Source organism: Sminthopsis crassicaudata, chromosome 4 (assembly GCF_048593235.1).
Source record: "Sminthopsis crassicaudata isolate SCR6 chromosome 4, ASM4859323v1, whole genome shotgun sequence".
In the NCBI taxonomy this organism is placed as follows: domain Eukaryota; kingdom Metazoa; phylum Chordata; class Mammalia; order Dasyuromorphia; family Dasyuridae; genus Sminthopsis; species Sminthopsis crassicaudata.
This window is the reverse complement of record NC_133620.1, coordinates 300,760,441-300,779,399: the sequence shown is the minus strand read 5'-3', so window position 1 is coordinate 300,779,399 and position 18,959 is coordinate 300,760,441. Positions and strand designations below refer to the sequence as shown.

At 33.8% G+C, this 18,959-nt stretch overlaps 1 protein-coding gene across 1 annotated transcript in view; it reads left to right on the top strand.

The window, feature by feature from the left end:
• Positions 1 to 18,959, top strand: part of CFAP52 (cilia and flagella associated protein 52) — a 56,352-nt gene that overhangs the window by 5,616 nt on the left and 31,777 nt on the right. The window contains 4 exon segments of the mRNA XM_074311936.1: positions 13 to 149; positions 6,967 to 7,095; positions 9,225 to 9,324; positions 13,457 to 13,573. Coding sequence (XP_074168037.1) covers positions 13 to 149; positions 6,967 to 7,095; positions 9,225 to 9,324; positions 13,457 to 13,573 — 483 coding nt within the window.

Genomic DNA, 18,959 nt, shown 5'->3' with positions numbered 1-18,959 from the left:
TCTCATTTATAGGCAGATGTCATTCTGTGGGATTATGCAAAGAAGGAGCTGATTGCACGATTGTCACTTCACAAGGGCAAAATTGAATCTCTTGCTTTTTCTCCAAATAGCAAATACCTGGTATCATTAGGAGGTCCAGATGATGGAAGGTAATGAACTAAAAAAAATTTATTTGGCTTTTTCCATTCAATTTTTAAGGCATGAAATTCTTGGATGTTGACTTTCTTAGGAGTAATCACATTTATTAGGTAAGTGTTAGAGGTAAGAAGATATCAATGAGAGGCAGTTTCATGAAGTGGCAGTTCTATCAATATGTGTGTGTATCTTTCTTCATATATATATTATAATTTGATATTTTTTCTTTAATTATATGAAAAAATACTATATCTGGTTTTTTTCTTCCCTCTTTCTTTCCTCCTTCAATGAGAAAGCAATTATTTTGATTTAGATTATATAATACATATTTATTTTAAATTGTATGTATGCACTATTGTGCATTAAATACATTATAAAATATAATCACATATAAATTTTTTAAAGGATGAGATGAAGATACATAAAGCAAACTTTTAAAATTTCTATTAATAGCAAAGAAAGTATAATAGAGCTTTTTGCACTAATTAAAATACAAAGTTATTCTTTTTTTTTTTTTTTTCCTTTTTCTGAGGCTGAGGTTAAGTGACTTGCCCAGGGTCACACAGCTAGGAAGTGTTAAGTATCTGAGATCAAATTTGAACTCGGGTCCTCCTGAATTCAGGGCTGGTGCTCTATCCACTGCACCACCTAGCTGCCCCCAAAGTTATTAATTAATAAAATATTTTCAATAAGTGGAAAGGCATAAGATCATAGATTTAGAAATGGAAGAGCCCTTAGAGGTTATAAAATTCAAACCATTTTATAGATGGGAAAATTGAAGCATGAGAGATTAGGTGATTTACCTAGAGTCATAAAGCTAATGAATATTCCAGGCAGAATTTGCATTCAAATCTTCCTGATTCTAGGTCCAACACTTTGTTCACTGTGTCACCTGGTTGCTTCTAAATGGTTGAAAATGTTTGTTTGTTTATTTTTTAAATTTGATTTGACACTTTGAAAATACAGTGATTTGAAGATCTGGTTCTAAATTCAATTTATTTTAATACTTGGTTTTAATGGCTACAATATTTTAAATAGATAGATACCTCACAAAGATACATAGAGCCAGATAGAAGAAATGCATTATTACTTGCCCTTGACAAATCATGATACACATTTTTCTTTTCAAAATTTTAATTTAACAATTTAAATTAACAATAATCTATTTCTCTTCCTTTCATTTCACTTCTCCCTAGTTCCCCTAGTTGATATGCATATTGATATCCTTTGATCATTTATCATTTGGTGAATGGCTCTTATTTGTATAAATATGCATCAGTTCCCTATATATTTTAGTAATAAAATCTTTATCAGAGAAACATCCTGCAAAGATTTCCTTCCCAATTTCCTGCTGCTTTTCTTCTAATTTTACCTGAACTAGTTTTTTTTTTGTTGAAAAATATTTTAATTATACACACTAATAATATATATATACATATATATATATTATTAGTGTGTATAATTAAAATTGCATATTTTACTTTCTTCTCTCTCTTTTGTTTGGTCAAGAACAATTCCCTATCCATAGATAAGACAGGTGATTTCTTCAATGCTTCTCTAATTTGTTTATGATATCACTCTTCATATCTTTTTTTTTTTTTTGAGTTTATGTCAGTATATACCATGAAACGGTTTAAGTTTTCCCAGTAGTTTTTGCTGAATGGTGAGTAATCTGTCCCCAGTAGTGAGAATCTTTGGGTTTATCAGTCACTAGAAATCTGTGTGTTTATGTGCCTGTATATTGTGTACCTAAACTGTTCTACTGATCAATTTCTCTATTTCTCACCCAATACCAAAGTGTTTTGTGGATTACAGCTTTGCATCTAAAGAAATGATTTATTGGACTCCTATCCTATTCCAATCAGTAAATCAGTATTAATCAGTTCAGTGTGATTCTATACTGTTAATGCTTGTTAGGAATTATTAGTGATGTACTCATCTAGTAATATGTATTCTGTCTGCCCAGTCATCTAGTATTAGTATGCATATTAATACATATTTTGCATATATTTAGTTATGTCTAAGGACAAATAAGATAGATTCTTTCTTATAATAAGCCCCAGACTTTAAACTCTGAGTTAATACATTCATTGTTCAATAATCTGGAGTAAAAATTTCAAGGTTCACTTGCTTAATGTAAGTCAAGAATGTTGACTAGAGGACCTCCACTCTTTTAGCTTATAGCACCAAACCCCATGTGGGTGGGATGTTTTATTGTGATATGGAAAGCCTCCTAACTTATTTTTGTACCTTTGGATCACCCTGTCTTGTCCAACTTGAGAACAGAATCATCTTATGATCACTTGGAAGATGACCCTTGTCCAACCTCTGACCACCCATGCTGATTCATTGTTTCAGAAGGGTCATAAGCAAAGTCTATCAACTACTAAAACTGTGTTTTACTTTGCTTTTTCTAAGTATCTCAGTATCAAACCTGATAAAAATAAGGACCTGAAGAAAGGGGGAATCTTGTATCATGACACCTGAGGCCCTATTCATTGAAGGGGTCCATTTACTTTAATAAAAGTATTAGCTCAGATCTCTGTAATGGGCCAGAACTCTGGAGAAGTATACTTAAGGCTCAGTATGATTGGTCTAGTCCTACATCAAGGTGTTAACTCAATGGAATTGATAATACAATGGTTATCTATTTTTACATGTAGTTAGTACTTCATATAGTTCTACAAGATTGACATCTATTCTACAAGATTCATACTTACGATGATGTAATTATAATAGAGTATATAAGAGCCAACAAGGACTGGACGAGAGACATTCACTCCATCTCCCACCACCGTGGTGGCTGGCCTGTCTTCCTTCATTTCTCCACTGAGACCAAGGGCCATCTGAAGGGCCTCCAGAAAGCTAGCCTGGGCCTCAGGCAAGGAGACAGACTGTGAAGGAGATACTAAAGACTTTTGAACTTTATCTTTAGGTTTTTGTTTTTTTTTTAATTTTAATTTTTTTTTTTTTTTGAGGCTGGGGTTAAGTGACTTGCCCAGGGTCACACAGCCAGGAAGTGTTAAGTATCTGAGATCAGATTTGAACTCGGGTCCTCCTGAATTCAAGGCTGGTGCTCTATCCACTGCACCACCTAGCTGCCCCCCCTTTTGGACTTTATCACCTGGCTATTCTCTTATTAATTACTCAATTGAAACAAAGGCTGATTCAAAGACCTCAAGAAAGCTAAACCAGAATGTTACAGACCTCTGTCTGCTTCAATGGTTTTTCTTGCAGATAGGATAATTTTGAATCCCATAGTAAAATAGTTTGAGATATGTTTTCTGGTATTGCTTTCCTTATCACTTTTTCCCTTTAATTTTCTTACTATTCTTGACCAAAAGTTTGTTCCTCCAGATGAATTTTGCTCATTTTTTTTATAACTCTGTAAAGTAATCCTTTAGTAATTTGATTGGTATGGCACTGAGTAAAATAATTTAGGTAGCATTATCATTTTTATTATATTGAGTTGGCCAGTAGCAATTAATATTTTCCCAATTACTGAGTGGTTTTTGTGTATTTTGTAATTGTGTATATTTTGTAATTGTAGTCATATAGTTTCTATGTATATTTTGGTAGGTAGATTCCCAAGCACTTCATATATTCTTAATTATTTTAAATGGAATTTATTTCTTCTTCAGTTTTGTTAGTAGTACACAGAAATTCTGATGTATTAATTATGCAGTATATCTTACAGCTTTTCTTAATTTATTGTTTAAATTAATTTTTATTGACTTTATATGGGTTTTTAAAATATTTTCTTTTGCCTTTACTTATTCTTTCACTTTCTTTTTCTTGCCTTATCACTATACCTAGAATTTTTTAGTACCATCCTCACTTTCCTTCTCATCTTATTAGAAAGGTCTCTAACTTTTTTCTTTTATAAATAATGCTAGTTGTTGGTTTTGAATAGATATTATTTATCTTATTAAAGATTCATTTATTCCCATATCTCTAACATTTGTAACAGGAATAAGTATTATATCTTGTCAAAAGCTTTTTTGCCTCTATTATAATAATTATATGATGATTTTTGCTTTTGTTATTAATATAATCAATTCTGTTTGTAGCTTTTTCACTATTAAGCCAATCCTGCATTCCTGGTATAAACTTAGAGTGGTTATGTTAAATAAACTTTGTATTATGTTGCTGTAGTCTCTTTGCTATTTTATTTAAACTATTATATCTGATTTTCTTAAAAATCTATTATATCTGAGGTCTCTTATATCTGATTTTCTTAAAATGTTCTTCAAAATTATTGTTGGCTTTTTCTTTTTGGCTAAATTAGTAAAAAAAAAATGGTATGTGACAATTCCCCATTATTATAGTTTGGTTTTCATGTAAAATTGTAGAGTGCATAGTACATGTAAACAACCTTGTACAAATAAATTTTACTCAGATTATACTGAAACTGACTAAATTGGCAAAGCACTGGAATTAAAGGGGATTGGGAAATTCCAGAGTAACAAGCGGGATTTAGCTGGATCTTGAAGAAAGTCAGGGAAGTCAAGAGGCAAAGAGAAGGAGGGAGAGCATTATAGAAATTGGGGACAGTTGGTAAAAATGTTTGGAATCACAAAATGGAATATCTTGTTTGAGGAACAAACCATCAGTATCACTGCATCACAGAGTAAGAGAGTGAGGTTCAGGAAGATTATAAAGTTAAGAGACCCAGGTTGTGAATGTCTTTGAATGGCAAAGAAAAAATTTTACATTTGATCCTGGAAATGATAGGAAGTCATAGGAATTTATTCGGTTAGCAAATAAGTATGGTAGATATGCTAGACACTATGCTAAGCACTGGGGATACAGAGAAAGGCACAAAACCATCTCTGGCTCCTTGTTTGTTTGTTTTTTTTTTATATTTTATCTTTTTGTCATATTTTGCCTTATACTTGTGTACTCCAATCTTGTGAGATAAATTTTTCTCTATCTTGTATTATTCTCCCTCTCCCTTTTCCTTTCTTCTTTTGAAATAACAAAAATAGAGAAAAACCACTTCTTCACTGATTCTTGACTCCCTGATAAAACTCCCTTATTGACTCTTGAAGATAATAGCATTCTAAAGAAACACATGTATCATTTTTCTCCATATGTGTTGCTGAATTGTTTCAGTTGTGTCTGACTCTGTGATCTCTCTTTTTTGTTTTGTTTTGCTTTTTGGCAAAGATACTGGACTTGCTTGCTATTTCCTTCTCCAGCTCATTTCACAGATGAGAAAGTGAAAGGGTGATGAGATGAGAAAAGGTGAAGTAACTCCTTTTGCTCCAGGGTCACACAGCTAGCAAGTGTCTGAGTCAAGATTTGAACTCAGGAAGATGTCTTCCTGACTCTGAGCCAGGCCATTCTGTCCACTGTGCCACTTAGCTGCCCTGATATTCTTCATATTAAAATAAAACAATTCATCTTTGCTTACTCTCTTCTAATTATTTTCTCATATTTAGCTTTTTATATTTCTCTTGACTCCTGTATTTATATTTCAAAGTTCCTATTTAGCTATGATTGTCTGTCAGCAATGTTTGGAAATCCTTTTTACCTCTTTCATCTGGATAAATTATCCTAAATTGTAAGTCTATTTTGGGGGGGGGGGTCTTCTGGACTATATTTCAAGCTTTCTGCTCTTTTTATAGTGATGGCTGATAACTCACATGTGATTCTGACTGGGGTCCTTGGTAGATTAATTCTAGTTACTTGCAATATATATTTTTTCTTTTGCCTGGGACTTTGGCTAGAATGTTTCTGGGAGTTATTTTGAGAGGAGAGGGCATTAGGTGACTTTTTTGTTTTATTTCATCCTCCAGTTCTAAGAGATCTGAGCAGTTTCTTTTTATGATTTCTTAAAATAATGTCTAGGCTTTTGGGGGGGCTTTAAGGAATCATGGCTTTCAGATAATACAATGATTCTTCTCTCTCATTTTTCTGGATTATATAAAACAAGAAGAAGGATAATAATACTTGAAAGGCATTGTTAGTCAAGTTTTAAATAACTTTATATGAGATACAAAGGAGTTGCATTTTGTGCTGGAGGCAATAAGGATCCCTGACAGCAGAATGGTGGAAAGCTAGTTTTCCTACACCAAAAATAGTAACTTTGCTCTTTTTAAAAATTTCCTTGGCCAAAAAAAATAAAAGCCCTGGAGATGTTGGAGCCTTTAAGGCAAGGCCCAGATCAACTCTTGTCTTTATATTCTTCAGTAAAAGCATACAGTAAGTGCTTAATAATGATTATTTGTTGAATAATATGTATGAAAGAAAGCTCTATGCAAAATGTAAACTTTTAGATGTCAACAATATTTTCTAAGGATTTAGTCACTTCTTACTATGCTCTTTCAGTTTAAAGTTATATTTTTAAGCAATCTTGGTTTAATGTCTCATTTTGTACTAACGCTATCTGGGGATAAGAATTGGACCTGTTATTTTCTTGGCACAGGGAACTCCCAAAGTAAGGACACTTACTTTACAAATGCAGATCCACCCCTCTTATAATTTATGATTATAAAGAATTACCTTAGAGTCTTGACGGTTGAATAACTTGCCCAAGGTTCCATAGTCAATGTGTATGTCATAAGCTGGCCTTTTTATCAATCAAAACTCTCAATAATCAAAAAATCACTCAACACACATTTATGAAATGTTAGGTACTATGCTTGGATAATAAGAACACAAATACAGTGAATGAGATAATTCCTGCCTTAAAGGAAAAAAAAATAATTTACAATAGAATGATTAAAGATAGTCCTAGTTTCCATTTTTCTTAAACTAATTCCACTCACATACTCAACTGTTAGTTTAAGTATTGTTTTTGTTTAAGTATTGTTTTTGTTTTGGCAGTGTGGTTGTGTGGAGTGTCACCAAGCGAGATGCCATTTGTGGCAGTCCTGCAGCAGGTCTTAATGTTGGGAATGCTACAACAGTTATCTATTCAAACTGCATAGATGAGATGTTTGTTACTGCTGGAAAGTAAGTTTCTTCAATATTCTCTGAATTGTAAATAGTCCCCCTAATGTAGGAAAACATATTAGCATCCAAATTAAAGGACATTAAATCCTTCAATAAGAGACATTTTGACAATTGACAATTTTTAAAATTATATAACAATTTCAATGTGCTTTAAGCTAAAAGCATTGGTTTATATCTATGGGAGTGAACATTTTCCTATTGCAAGATCATTTCTTTTTCTGGAAAAAAGAAAGCATTAAAAATTCCAGAATCTTATTTTTAATGGAGTTTGTCACTATTGTTAAAAACTTTTGAGAGATTCTTCTGGATGATGTCTCTGCTACTTGTTGCATACAAGCCATCACTAGTGATATGTAGTGTTCCACTTGTGTCTATTATGCATCCCTCAATAGTCCCTTTTATCATAACAATTCGATTATTCATAGGTTATAAAGTTATATAATTTGTAGCCACTTAGCATCTCCAAAAGAATATTAGTATTACCATTCTTTTTTCAGTCCTTTTTTTTTCTTTTATAGATATTTAAGCCAAATTCTTTTCAATGAGTCTTCTTAGATCTCTTTTGGAAGTCTTTTCTTAGATGTCACTTGGGAGTCTCTGGAGTGGTTTAAGATTTGGCACAATTAGCATAATGCCATGCACAAACCTGAGTGTGTTGGAAACTTTACCACATACATACAACTCTTCAACTCAGAATCTTTGAATTTTGTAGAACTGTACAAACATGTTGAGAGAACATAATTCTCCTCCTCTTTCACCTTGTTTGATATGAGCAAACAAGGATTATCAAAGTTATATCTTTTGGCAGAATAGTTTTTATGATTTTAAAATATTCAAAGAAGATATCTTTTGGGAGTATTTTGCTTTTTTGTAAATAATGGGGTTTCTTTTGTTTTTTGCTGAGGCAATTGGGGTTGTGACTTGCCCAGGGTCACATAGCTAGGAAGTTTTAAGTGTCTGAGTTCACATTTGAACTCAGGTCCTCCTGACTTCAGGGCTGGTGCTTTATCCACTGTATCACCTAGCTTTTATTGGTGTTTTTTGTTTTACATATCACCGCAGTATCACATGTATTTCCTATCCTCTCCCCAAGAGCCATGCCATATGTCAAATAGACATAATGCTTTCTTACAATCAACAAATTATAAGCTCCCTGACAGAACTAATCCTCCTGCCTTACATATATCTTGGACAGACCCTTCAAGAAGATAATGAATTGAATAGGAGGATAGGAGTAGGTTAAATTACATTTGGGAAATTATGTACTGTTCTTAATAGCTCCAAATGTTTTCCTGGGCAAAACCCTACCTTTTTTTTTTTTTTTTTTTTTTTTTAATATCCCTTCTTTTCCTGGCAAGTCTGTAAGACTATAAGTCATGGAATACTATAATTCCTGAAGAATTAAAGTTATAGGTCACACAAAGAATAATAGAGAAGCTCATAGACATGAGCAGATTACAACACATTACAATGAAGAATTACAAAGTAGAAATTGCATAAATAATCTCATTAGAGATATATGTGGTTGAGAAAATCAACATGCCAGTTAAACATCAAGAATATAGGGTAATTTGATAGACTCTTCATGCTCCATTGTATCCACACAATTTGAGCTATCCAGAGGAAGACTAACATATTAAGTAGACTCCTTACACAGGATTTATGTGAAGACATGATCCAGAATCCCATAGAAAACAATTGGATTATGCTTTGTACCCTTGAAGAATCCCCCCTTTGATGAGATCATGAATCCATGGAAGTATTAGAGTATGTGTGTATTTATGTGGCCTGAAATAATAATGTGAGGAGGAAAATCTATTACATTGAACTTAAAATGAGATGAGTAGTGGTAATACACAATTTTCATAAATGCCTTAGTAGAGTTTTTGTACCTTGAGTCCTCTGGCAGGGGTATTGATTGAAAGAAAATTAGAAAGCACATGATGAACCCTGCTTTTCCTCCCCCACTTTCAACCCAATCCCTAGATATTTAATCCAGCTTATCTTTTGGGAAACTATAGCACACAGGAGGTACATGCTATATATGTGCCACTAATAGACTTAACAGTTCTGTAAATAACTTACAGTTACAAGTTCTGAGTTTGTGAATTTCTTGTTTTGGGCTTTAGTGGAACAATCCGGGTATGGGATCTCGATTTCCCGAACAGGAAAATCTGGCCAACTGAATGCCAAACAGGACAGTTGAAAAGAATAATTTTAAGTATTACAGTAAGTATTATGACATTTCAGTTAATAAATTCAATTTGAAAAAATCTCTTTTTTAATAAAGTTATTCTAGGATAAAGGGATCAAAGAAGTGGTGGATTTTTCTGGGCTGAGTTTTTGTAGCAGGAGCCTAAAAGGAAGCAGTGGTGTGGTTTTTGAATATAAGATTCTTGAAAGTGATCTCATGCCAAACTGAGATATGCTTCTATGTATATTGGGATATACTTCTAGAACTTTATTTCCTGGGAGCAAGTGAGATCACTTAATCTTTGCCTATACATAAAATTGATATCATTTGGCTGGAAAACATCTTGCCCAGGTCTATCAGTTTAGGGGGAATGAGGTGCATCAAGGAGGGAATCTAGATCTAAAAACAAATTTCTTGGCTACCTTCATAACCAATAATCCAATTATTTAATCTTACCTGGAAATATCTGTCACTTTTGTCCCTTCCTTGCCATTCCCACTGCTCATTATCTTATGCCTATGATATATAATATCCTCCTCACTAATATTCCTACATTCAATATCCAACACACACTATCCTAATCTTCAGAGATTTCATTACTATCTCATTAAGAGACTTGTTAGCATATAAACTGGTGGGTTAGTATGGGCTGCCTTTAGATTTGACTTTACATGATTAGAGGCATAGGATAATTAAATTTCAGTATTTTTGTCTTATTTTGTTCAGTAGATTGTCACCTATAAATTGTATTTGTTCCCCTCTAGGAATTTTTAACCTCTTAATCTCTATGTGTGTTCCCTTCTTAACAAAAATCCTTCCTTGATGCCTTTTCTTGGAATGGAGGTAATCTGAAGTTCTTGAAGACTCTGCCAGCAAAGCATGAGGACCAATAGAATACCGATGTACTTGTGTATCACATTCAGTCCAACTAAGTGATTTATCAGGGAAGGTGACTATCAGCCACATGATGAATTTTTCAGCCATGACAACCCATGAAACATGGAATATTATTGCCATTTTACCCAATCCTTAATGAATCTTTCAAAATATACTGTTCTGTATTCTCATTGATTAAATTTAATTAAATGTTTATTAAACACCCACTGTGCTTGACATGGAAGAGATATAAAGTATAAATAAGAAAAAAATTCCTTGCCCCACACATGGAACTTATGAGAATATGACATAAATATTTTGCAAGGGAAACACTATAGATTACATTTGACAAAGTATTTTGGATTAGGAAATCTTTTCTCATTTGATGAAATTCTACTGTGGTTCTAGAAAGCCAAAAATGAGCCCATAGGATAACAACATCAACTCACACATAGTTAAATAATCTTCCCTTATGACCAATCTAAAAAGTAGACAGGACAATTAAAAAAAAAAAAAAAAAGGATTGGATAGACTTTTCTTGCACAACAAGAGAACTGTACAAACATGTACACATATATTGTATATATCTTAAATACATATCTTTAACATGTTTAACATGTATGATACTGCCTGCCATTTAGGGGAAGGGGTGGAGGAAAGGAAGGGAAAAGTTGGAACAGAAGTGATTGCAAGGGACAATGTTGAAAAATTACTCATGCATATGTTCTGTCTTTTTATTAAAAGCTATAGGAAAAGATAAAGCATTGGATATATAGAATTTATAATAATCAACTGGTATAGTTAGCCCAGAGTCTGTAGAGATATAGAAGAAATAGTGACAGCATCAGAACAAACAGAAGAGACATGAAGTCAAATCAAACGGAATATAATAAAAGAGAAATATAAATTAACAATAAAGTGAATGAAGTAGCAAGAGTAGTGTTTTTACCTAGATGCTCCTGTCACTTATGCTTCCATGGGCCACCAAGCATTAAAACTCAATTCAATTCCCCTATATCCTTTACATGGGAGGGAGGGCACAGACCAAGTAAATTCATGACAAAATATTAGAGAGTCATGACCACAAGCAGTCTCAAATTCATCATTTTCCTCTGAATCTCTTAAGCAGTATCAAGCAAATCTTACCTAGAACCTATACCAAGCCAGCCTGGCTCATGCAGTCTATATCCATGCCTTTAAGTTGATCTAAATTTGGATGCCCTTCCCCCCCCCCCCATCTTTCCTGATCTCCATGCTGTATCTATACTAACTGACTAATGCAGCTTTCTTCCTCTCCATCCTCTTCCCTCATGGAATTATTGTTCCAGGAAGCCTTGTCTTTTTTCTATTCTCAAAACTGCATGCTATTCTTCCAACTCTATTCATGCTATTTCCTCATTTGGAATGCCTTCCTTCCTGTCTTTGGCTTGTTCAAACTCCATTTTTTTAAAAAGTTCAGTTGAAATTCCACTTACTCTGAGAGACTTCAAGCCCAATTATCTTCCCATTTTTGAACTTCTTTGGCTTTTGAATTGGACACTTTTCGGGTACTTAATGTTATGTTCTAGGACAAGAATCATGTTTTATCTTAATTTCGTACCATTCCCATTTTTGTACTTTGCATAGAGCAGCTCCTAAATAAATGTTTGTTGCATAAAGACTGCATTGTATGCTCTTAGAGGACAGAGACTTTTTCTTGTCTGTGTTTGTATTTAGTAGTTATGTATATATATATATATATATATATATATATATATATATATATATATGTATATATGTATGTATGTTTGTATGTATGTATGGGGTTCATATTTGTGAATGAATACCCCTTCCAGATATGTTATATTTGAAATATCCTGTCAGCAAGCCCACCTTTTAAGACTTCCCTTTTATATTTTACATTTATTTTACAGGTAAATAGAATGACTTCTGGGAGAATAACCACCACCAAAAAACATTCCTCTGAATAGGGCTTATTTTCTGATTTTCTGGTGTAAAAACACCAAGAACTCTTGCTGCTTCATTCACTTTATTGTTAATTTATATTTTTCTTTCATTAGATTCCTTTTGATTTGATTTCATGTCTCTTCTGTTTGTATTGATGCTATCATTATTTCTTCTATATCTCTACATTTCTGAGACATAATCCTCCCCTTGCTTGAATCCACTATTTCATGACCTCTTACTAATTTTTTTTCTCTTTTGACTATAATCATTGCCACCTACAAAACAATAAGTATAGTCATTAAATTTTCACAGAAAGAACTACAGGTATTTTCCACTTAGGGATGAGGCAGCTGAAACATGAAGGAATAAAGCAATGAATTAGTGTGTCAACTGTTGCAAGTTTAAGTCTAGAATGGTTGTGAATGGTTATCTCTCTCACAGTAGTATTCTACTAAACAAAGTCAACAGTCCATGTGCTCTGCTGGTATCCTTACAATGTCCAAAGAAAGTGAGAAAGGCCTTCAGCAGGTTGAGTAAACTTATGGGAAGTGATTGACAACATTGACACAAGATGATGGGTGTCAGGAAATAAGCTCTGAATATTCAAAGAGATGTTTTTTGGTGGTTCTCCAAGTGGTAATTCTTTTTATCTTTAAACATTATGAAAAGGAATAGTCATATTACTGAGATCACATATCTATTGCATTATTTGTGGATCTTCATTACCTTCCATAGGTTCTACACTATTTTCTTGTGAAATACTTTCGGAACATAATTAAGATGTTGAAAGAGAATATTAATTTTATTTGAAATAAAAATATTTTCTTGTGGAATCATCATCATCATCATAGCTAATATTTTCATAGTGCCAAGAACTATAGAAATTTATAATGTGCCACAACAATCCTAGGGGGAAGGTGTTACTATGATCTCCATTTTATAGTTGAAAAAACTGAACCAATAGAGATTAAGTGTCAGATAGTGTCTAAGACTAGATTTGAATTTAAATTTTCCTGACTTTCAAGTTACAGCATTCTATCTACTGTGCCATCAATTTCTCCCCAATCATGGTATACTCCTCAGTATCCTGATTTTCATATATTCAAAAGTACTCTGCACAACTTCCTATTTCTCTTTTGAGTCCGGAATGGGGTCTGGAAAGATATTTTCTTTCTTGTCATAATCTTTTCATAATCATAATCATATTAAGATTTCATAATCTTCTGTATGTCACTAATTTTTTTCCCCAAAATCCATCCTTAGACTTAGCCAGGTTTAAGGACATAATTTAGCATATAAGTCAGGAAAAATGGGATCTTATCATTGTCTCTCCATCTTCCTCAGATGGCAGAAGATGATAGTTATTTCTATGTTGGAACAACAACCGGAGACATCCTTAAATTGAACCCCAGAACAAAACTATTAGCTGACACGGGTCCTGTCAAGGAAAAGTTCAGTCTGGTGAGTAGAACCTGTCTAACTCTGTTTTTCAATTCAACTCATTGAATATTTATTAAATAACATTGGGGCACTGGGGTAGGTGCTTACAATGGCAAGAACAAAACAATCCCTTCAAAGAGTTTATATTCTATTGGAAGGAATTATAAGAAGCATAGTAAATACAAGATAAACAAAGTATTATCAGTGGGGGAAGTTGGGTGAAGAGAAGAGGTGAGGTAATGTATAGGAGTTGGAACTTGACCTGATCCTGAAAAGGAACTAAGGATTTTAAGAGAGGAAGGTGTGGAGGAAATATATTTAAGGCTTGGGGAACAGTCTGAGCAAGTCACAAAGGCTGGGAATAGGCTAGTTTTACTTGAATTTAAAGGACATGGGAGTGATGTGTAATCATCCCGAGAAGGTAGTTTGGAGCAAGATTGAGCAGAGTTTTATATTTTATCCCAAAATCAATACAGAACCATAGGAAGTAATATAGTAGTCAAATCAGTGCTTTGGAAATATCAATTTGACAACTGTGTTGAGAATAGATTGGAGAAGGAAGGACACAGAGAATGATGATACTCTCAGTAGGAAAAAAAAAAAGTTAGGAAGATGGGTGGATTTAGAGAGAAAATTAATGAGTTTTGTTTCAGATTGCTAAGTTTGAGATATTTCTGGGATATCTAGATAGAGGTTTCTAGCAGATGGTATGATCCTGGAGCCTCTGGGGTGAGAGAAGAACTGGATTTGTAGATTTGGGAAGCCATTTTCTACATAAAAATGATAGTTGAATTCAGGAAAGTTGATGAAATCACTAAAAGGAGAAGCATGTCCACTCAAACAATAAATATTTATTAATAGTTTACTGTATTGTTTAATCTATATCAGATTGCTTGCTGTCAAAGAGTGAGGGGGAAAGGGAGAGGAAGAAAAATTTGGAACACAAGGTTTTGCAAAGGTGAATGCTGAAAATTATCTTTGTATGTATTTGGAAAAATAAAATACTTGTTTGTTTGTTTTTTTAAAAAAGAGTTTACTGTGTGCCAGACACTATGCTAAATTTTCAAGGATACAAAGGTAATAAAGTCTCTGCTCTTAAAGATCTTTTGGAAGAATCAACATGTTAAACAACAATGTACAAACAAGTATAAATTGGAGATAATCTCAGAGGTTCCAGGATAGAAACTTGAGATATATTCACACATGGGAGAGAACATGGATGGTTTTCTAGCAGAAGAGCCTGAAAAGGAACAACCAGAGAGGAAGTAATCCAGGGGAGAGGCGTTTATTAAAACCCAGTGAGAAGAAAGGGTGAGGAGGAAAGGGAATGTTCAAAATTCTATAGTGTCAAATACTGCAGAGAAATTTTTAAATGAAGTTTGAGAAAAGGACAATTGGACTTTAGCAAAAGAAAGATCATTTGGAGACTGTGGAGTTTCATTCAAATAATAAGATTGAAAGCCAGGATTATAAGAAATTGAAAAGTCAGATGGAAGGGGGCATCTAGGTGGCGCAGTGTTTAGAGCATCAGCCTGAAGTCAGGAGGGACCTGAATTCAAATCTGTTCTCAGATACTTAACACTTCCTAGCTGTGTGATCCTGGGCAAGTCATTTAACCCCAATTGCCTCAGCAAAAAAAAGACAAAAAGAAAAGTCATTGGGAGGAAAGTTAGCATAGTCAATAAGTAGCTCTTCCTAGAAATTTTGCAAACATTTCCCCTTCTAATTGCTGTCCTTAATAAGAACACAAAGATTATGATGTCAGTTCTGGAAAGGACCTGAAAGTTCATTTAGTCCATCTCCCTAATTTTCTAAGTTCATTTGCAGAAGTTAATTTACATGGGATAACATATTTTACTAAATCTGCTCCTCTTTATTGCTGGTCTTTGGTGCTTTATGTTATTCATTTCTTAGGGGAGAGCATTCTGAGACTCAGGGAGAGACATTTGAAAATATCTTTACTGAAGGCCCCCAGAATAAATTTCTCAAGAGTTTGGTCACATTGACCATCTTCATGACACAGTCTAGTTGCTTTAGAATCTTGGTATCATCTTCTTTGTCTTACAGAGAGTATAAATAATTTTTAATCATGTCTCACAAGACTTTTTTTGAGTTTGGCATCAGATGAATTTATAAAAGGGCACAAATAATTAATCAGAAAACAAGACCCTGAAAGTAGTAAGATATAAACTAAATTATTCATTGTTTCAACAGATTTAAACAAAAGAGCAGTTTTTTTTTTTTATTAAACTCATATTTTGAAAGATTTGAAGAACTGGAATTACAATTTTAAAGAATTTTGAAGTATTTATAAATTTGAAGGACTTAAAAGGATGTTTCCCTACAACAATGAGGAACTAGATAAATATTGAGAGATACTTCTCCAAAGTTGCTTTTTCCTAAAAAGAAATCATGTACTTTTCATCTTGTTGTGGGGCTTCTATAAATTAAACATTTTGATAAGTTTGTGTTTTTCTTAAGAAACTTAAGTTTTCAGCATTCACAATCATTGGTCACAATTTAATATCATTTCAGTCAAAGGACATTCATTGATGTCCTTTTTGTTTGTCCTTCATTCTCAGAGAGGACCATGCAGTGGGAGACCATCACCTTTTAAAGCTAAGGTCTTCAACTGATCTTAGTTTGACTGAGATTATGCCCATCCTATTTACATTGCATTCTAACAAAAGCTCAAATGGCTCATCATGACACAGAGATAACTCATTGTTTTTGTAGATTATGACTTTAGAGAACAAATTCTAGTAAGCTCTGACAAAGTAAAAAGGTTTCAAGTATAGTTCCAATGATTTCTCTTGGAGGAGCAGCCTATGTAAGTTTGGAGAGTCTTATTAACAAATTGATTTCAGAGTTATGAATTTTTTGGCCATAGTAATGTTTTGATTGAGAAAATATCTTAGAAAAGTAGTGTTACAGATCTTGAAGTATTGAATCCTAGAAAGAGGGATATGGTTACAGAAGAAATTTTACCATGTCTGGACCTTCTGCATCTCTCTACCATCTAGGATGTATGGTCACATATTCATTCCTTCCCTCTTCTCCCCCCCCCCCCCAAGCAATGAAAAAGTCAACATCATTTAATTTTAAGGAATTTAACAAAACAACAGAGTCACCACAAGACATTCAAACATCATTAACTTGGAAACTTTTGTTGACTATAATGTACAAAGGGAATAGCTAGATTATTTGGGGGATTGAAAGAAAAATCATATAAACCAAATAATCTGTACATACTGTATTATTTTAAACAATAAGTGCTTCTTCAGAAAGAAGTTGAAAAATATAGAATATTCTATAGATTCGTTGGGATGTGAACTACAAGGATCCTTGGGCTATAAGAATTGAAAAACATGATAAGTGTGGCACCTGAGAAAACAAATGCTGCTTAAATTATTTAAACAGATTTAGATTATATTAAAATATTTTATTGTGGGGGGGGCAAGGCAAGGCAATTGGGGTTAAGTGACTTGCCTAGACTCACACAGCTAAATGTCTGAGGTTGAATTTGAACTCAGATCCTAATGACTTCAGAGCTCTATCTATCCACTGTATCAATCTAGCTGCCACAAATATTTTTTCAAAAGATTATATTGGTATTTTACAAAGGAGATGTCTTTAGAAAAGCATTCTTCCTGCAAAAAATTACACAGAGCTATTAACAAACAAACTCTGCTAGCCATGGAAGAGGAGTTCCTGTCCTCAAGTTCAATCCCAGTGGGATTCTAAAGAGGGTTGTGGGGCTTTAGGATTACTTGAAACAGATGGTTAAAACTAAAAGGATGAGATTCATCTAGGGAAGGAGCAAGCTTTGGAGATGGGAGTGTAGGTTGAGGGAACTAAAAAGGGATAGAGATTGGGACAGATTCAGGGCAACTAGAATAGTGGTAAAACCAATAAATTATGGGAAAATTAATATAGCCTCATTCATAAATACATATAAATTGCTTCAAAGATATCTTCATTTAAAAACTATGTTAGCAACATTGCTAGGGGATCAGATTTGGATTCTTAGGATTCTTTGGATAATTTTAGGATTATAAAAGTAGTTTTACTGTTTTAAGTTTTTTTAGTTTTGAGATCTTTCAAGCCCAATTTGTCTCTGTTTTTTAAGACACTTCCTCAGGAAGGATCCTTAAAAATGGAGGTGTTTTGTCCCATTTTTCCACGAGCCTTAGTTTCCCTGATTGTATGGTGCCTCAACCTTCTCTAAACATCTCTAGAGATGGAGAGATGATAAAATGCTCCCTGATTAAGGGGACTTTTTGTCAGAGAATACAGGAATTCATTTCAGTTGTCCCTGAGATAGAATTCTGCCTGAGTGTGGAACCCCAACAATCCAAATTTTCCTGGGAATTTGTATTGTGTTAGCTATAGAATAGACAACAAGCTTTAACCCATCCAGATTATTGGGGATTCCCAGTCACCAAAATGATGAGGTGTAAATGATGAAGTACGAGAATTGGGGTGGGAAATCCCCTTTGATTGGAAGTGCAGGTCCAATGCGAAAGAATTTGCAAACCTGAAATCTGTGTGGCAAAAGGGATTTATTGGCACAATATCTTCACCAGTGAGCAAAAGTCCTGGCAGGGCATAATCCTGTTTCAGACTTCTGTGAGAATAGTTTGACCAACCTCTGACTATCAGACTGAGATCTCCAATTAAATAAGCTACTGGGAGTGGTTCCAGACTAATCTTCAACTCAATAGAGGGTACTACCATGTCCCTGGCCAAGATTTCCAACTGAATGAGACCACTTAACTTGATTCCCTAAGGGTGGGTCTCTCCTAGAGGAGAGTTTGGACAATTTCAAGGTTTACTCCAATCATTTCCACTCAAAAGTCAAAAGGGACACAGTTTGCATCAGTTTATTATGGGATACTCTAGTAGACTGAGTCCCACTCAATATAATTTTGTATTAGAGGGAAGTATTTAATGAATATTTGCAACCATGGAATAGTGGGAAGTATATTAGATTTGGAGTTAGAGGATTTGGATCTGAATCATGATTATGTTACATTCATTAGAACGAATGTAAATTCCTGGAGAAATGTAATGTAAGCTCCTTGAGAGGTTTTTGTTTGTTTTGTTGTTTTGGGGAGGAGTCAAGATACATAATTGTATCAATGAAGGGGACTCTTAAAGGGGAAAATCCTTCCACTGATGCAAATCACCAACTTGTTTATAACTTGACCCATGTCTTTTGACTTCAAATCCAGATCTTTTCATTGCTTCCTATTTCCTCTCTGCTTCTATTTAGCTCTCTAGGCACCAATATATATATATTTTATATCTGTGTGTAGTATATATAATAAATGTATTTATGTCTGCATATAGATATACACATGTACTTTCCCCCTCCATCTGAATAAATCTATGATTTCATTGATGT